The following is a 4,446-nucleotide window of genomic DNA, read 5'->3' on the forward strand; positions in this document are numbered from 1 at the left end:
TCCCTCTCCTTCCCTCCCTCTCTCCCTCCCTACCTCTCCCCCCTCCCTCTCCCTGGCTGGTGCATGAACATTTCCGTGTTTGCTCATGTCTATATTCCCCCTTTCCATGAGGGTACCAGTCAGATTGGGGTTAGGGCTCTGCCTAATGGCCTCTTCCTGATACCCAGCAAAGGGTTTGAACTTAAACAAGAACAGTGGAGGCCAACTGAACCTGTATCAATAAAGTATACATGTCAGGGGAGGTCTGAGGGTCAGAAAGGAGATCTGCTATGCATATAGCCAGGAATGCTAAGTACAGAAGCTCATGACATGAAAACAGTCTCAGCCAGTCCTTCGATTTAACTTGAAGCCATTAGAAATGAGGAATGGGAAGGCAAACAAAGAAGTGTGCCCGAGACACATGGCCATCCTGTGCATTGCAAAGTAACCCCAAGGAGTCTGTTAAAGCCTGAGGGTTGGAGGTTCAGCAGAGTGGTGATACACCTGCTTAGCATGCATAAGGTTCTGGGTTTGATCGTCCCCAGCAGAAACCAACAAAACAATGACAAATCTGAACTTATATAATGCAAGTCAACTTACTTAAGTCTCAGATCTCTCTCTCCCTCTCTCTCTCTCTCCATCTACCTACCTACCAACCTACCAACCTACCAACCTACCTACCTACCTACCTGCCTACCTATCTTGTGGTACAGGAAATTGAATTTAGGACCCCATGCATTTTGGGCAGGTACTCTATCACCAACTATATCACCAGTCCTTAAAGATCTTATCTGTAGAGGCTGGAGCTGTAGCTCAGTTGGCAAAGTGCTTGGGTAGCAAATACTGAGCCCTGAGTTTGATCCATAATACTACATAAAACTGGATATGGTGGTACATGTCTATAGTTCCTCTACTCATGAAGTAGAGGCAAGTTCAAGGCCAGCCTGGGATACCCTTTATAAATAAATAAAATGATATAATACATGTAATATATATATATATATATATATATATAATATATATTTTATCTAACATATATAATTTATGTAATATAATATACTATATATCATATATATATATATATATATATATATATATATATATANANANANANANAGAGAGAGAGAGAGAGAGAGAGAGAGNNANAGNNAGAGCCANAGNCAGAGCCAGAGCCAGAGCCAGAGCCAGAGCCAGAGCCAGAGCCAGAGCCACAGAGAGAGCAATTATTCTGTGCCAGGCTGCAAGCACTTGACAATTATTAATTCACTTAAGCCTCCTAATAACCCAGGGAGGCCGTTTTACTGCCATCTTCACTTTACAGTAAAAAAACTGGAGTCAGAGAAGGGCTTGGGTTACATGCTTCAAATGGCACAGCTAGGATATAGCAAGGTTCCCAAGTGCCTGCTGTTTACTGCTAAGCCCTAAAGTGACTTGGGACTGGGGTGCCTCCATGCCTACACTCTTGTGTATTTTGTGTCGTAGATGAGTATGAAGGAGACTGGAGCAACTCTTCTTCCTCTACCTCAGGGGCTGGTGGCTCCTCATCTGGCAAAGAAAAGAGCTGGCTGTACACCCTGGACCCCATTCTGATCACCATCATCGCCATGAGCTCGCTGGGGGTCCTGCTGGGGGCCACCTGTGCGGGCCTCCTCCTCTACTGCACCTGCTCCTATTCCGGTCTGAGTCCGAGGAGCTGCACCACACTGGAGAACTACAACTTTGAGCTCTACGATGGCCTCAAGCACAAGGTCAAGATCAATCACCAGAAGTGCTGCTCGGAGGCGTGACCGGTTGTGTCTGGATCGCTTCTGGCGTTTCGTTCCAGTGAGAGGGGCTAGCGAAGATTACAGTTTTGTTTTGTTTGTTTGTTTTTTTCCCCTTTGGAAACTGAATGCCATAATCTGGATCAACCTGTTCCAGAATACTGAAGGTATGGACAGGACAGACAGGCCAGTCTAGGGAGAAAGGGAGATGCAGCCGTGAAGGTGATCATTGCCCACCCAGGACTGTGGTGGTCAAGTCAATGCAGGAACCGGGCCCGTGTTCTCTGCCGGGACACAGACAGGAGCGCATCTCTTTGGAGTCACAGTTCTGTTTCCTTTGTGGGTTTGTTATGATTACGATTGCTATTGTTATATTTTATTTTATTTTATTTTTTTGGTCTGTGAGCAACTCAAAAAGGTAGAAGAGGATGGCTTCTCCGGCGCAGAAAGTGGAGAGATCAGCCTTGTTCTCCACATCTCTTTCTAAGTCAACACTTGAAAAGCAAAGGGGATTTTCAGCCCTTCCGTCCTGAGAAATGGAACTTAAGAAACAAAAGCCACCCAGCTTAGCTCACCCTCAGATAGTCTCCCAACTCAAGAGACTTGCTGGGGTGTGTTCAGGTTCCGCCAGCCAACCCTAGGAGCTGCCGTTTCCGGTAGGAGCTGCCGTTTCCGGTCCTAGCATATTGAAGTAGGATGTTATTGCCTTTAGCTTTTTTTAATCCAGGGGAAGATTGCCATTTTAGGGTCAGCTTGAACAATTCTTTCTTATATAAGATTTAAAGTAAAACATAACAGAAACTTCATACGCCAGAATCCATAGACACACCTCTATGGTTAGACACAGACAAGCCTTAAAATGCTTTGATGACTGGGTGCCATTCCTTAATCTAGACCCAGAGTTTGTGGCTGTGGGGTGTCCCTTGTAGGGCCTCAGTTGGTGGCTTTGCCTTTTCTTTTCCCTCCTACTTGTTCTTCTACAATGTATACATATATTCACATGCACACAGCATGCTCATATGCAGCTCATGTGCGCACACACACACACACACACACATACACATGGGGGAGAGGGAGGAGGAAGGGGAAGATTTTGCAGTCTCTTTTCTTTAGTCTCAGAGCAGAGGGAAAGAATAGCAAAGGAAGAGAGAGAAACGCAGCCTGTATTGGGAATAATGACCAGTGTGGATAGAGACATTTTGTTGAACGAGTCTCCTTGATACGTTAAGAACATTGATTTCTTGTGGGAGGCTACATCCTTACAGGGATGTAAGTGCAAGGACATGCACTTCTACCTCCAAGTCGGTAAGTTCTATGGATGGAGCAGTTCACACACAGCTTCAACCTCAGGAGACCTGAGTTCTTATTCATACACATATGTGCCATGTATACACACACACACACACATACACACACACACACACAGAGCAGTTCATGTGTTTTTTATTAAGTGCCTTGAAAACAATGAAGAAAGATGTAATTTCCTCTAGGTAGGGATCACCACTGTCGTCTCACAAGTTAAGGCATTCCTCCTCCTGCTTCTCTCGCCCCAGTGACTCCATTCCCAGCCCCCCTACCCGCTGCTGACCCACAGTGGACTGAGTCTGGCTACCCGGGGGAAAAAACTCAGAGCCCTAGATGACTCCAGAAAGGGAGGCATCAGGAAGAGAATGAAATTGTGTGAAGGATAAGATTGTCCTCAACAAGATCCAAATCTTGACTTTGCGTTAATGCCTAAAGATTGTCTGTGCCCTAGAAATACATTCTAAGCCCCACCAGTATGTCCAGACTGTTGCATATCAGTGGTAAACTGTCTGACCGTTTTTTTTGTTTGTTTGTTTTGTTTGTTTTTGTTTTTGTTTTTTTTTTTGCTGCTGTGATCACCCACAATTTCATTTGTCTTGTACCCAGGCAATAGGGGGAGGGTGAACGGGACTGGCTGTGGTCCCTTTAAATGTTAACTTATGAAAACCCTAGTTCAGTGTTTTGTATGAAGAGGGGGAACAGTCATACCGACATCTATTTATTCCCGTGTGTGTGTGTGTGTGTGTGTGTGTGTGTGTGTGTGTGTGTGTCGCACCCTTGAGTTCTCTGTATCTACTGTGTATGTGAGTGGTAACGTGGGACTCGGTGCTGGTGTTGTGATTTTGACCTAGAGCCTGAGTGTAACTGCTGATCTTGGCACTCGTTGGCACAGTGGTAGAGGTGAAAAGTTCATTTGTCTAGCCCAGGGGGCATAGCGTTAGGAGCCCTCTGACCTGGGCATGCAGTAGAAGAAGGCTGGTATTTAGCTCACCCTCCACTTCACCCTCCCATACAGATAGGATTCAGAAAGCTGGAGGTTTCTAAGGAGGAGAGAAGTGCCCACCCTGGGGGTCCTGCCCTCACATGCCCAGTGGACCATTTACCATAACCCCCCCCCCCAAAAAAAGACCAGCCCTGTCTAAAGTTATGTGCAACCCAACCTGCATCCCCCTACAAGTCCTGCATCCACTTCACTCCGGCTGATTTGAGGCTCTGGGTGGGTCCTGAGGGCCGAAAAGAAGCAGGGTCCCCAGGGCTACATGTAGAATACCTCACCAAGGCTGGAGGCTGGTCTGTTGTAAGATGTAAAGAAAGACAGCTGGGTCTGATTCTAACTTAGCCAGGGGACACCTTGGCGCATCTGTTATCTCTATCTGCAGGTAGGCTAGCCACCCCATCT

General features: G+C 46.2%; 1 protein-coding gene across 5 annotated transcripts in view; it reads left to right on the plus strand.

The window, feature by feature from the left end:
* Nrp2 (neuropilin 2) overlaps nt 1-2,742 on the plus strand; it is a 115,615-nt gene extending 112,873 nt beyond the window's left edge. For 4 of the 5 annotated variants that reach the window (XM_021198430.2, XM_021198433.2, XM_021198431.2 and 1 more), the window contains one exon: nt 1,462-2,742. In XM_021198430.2, coding sequence (XP_021054089.1) covers nt 1,462-1,766 — 305 coding nt within the window. In that variant the 3' untranslated portion in view covers nt 1,767-2,742. The remainder of the gene's footprint in view (nt 1-1,461) is intronic. The other variant, XM_029538402.1, reaches the window with a different exon arrangement.
* The last annotated feature ends 1,704 nt before the right edge of the window (nt 2,743-4,446 follow it).

The sequence above is a fragment of the Mus pahari genome, chromosome 5 (genome assembly GCF_900095145.1).
Source record: "Mus pahari chromosome 5, PAHARI_EIJ_v1.1, whole genome shotgun sequence".
NCBI lineage: Eukaryota > Metazoa > Chordata > Mammalia > Rodentia > Muridae > Mus > Mus pahari.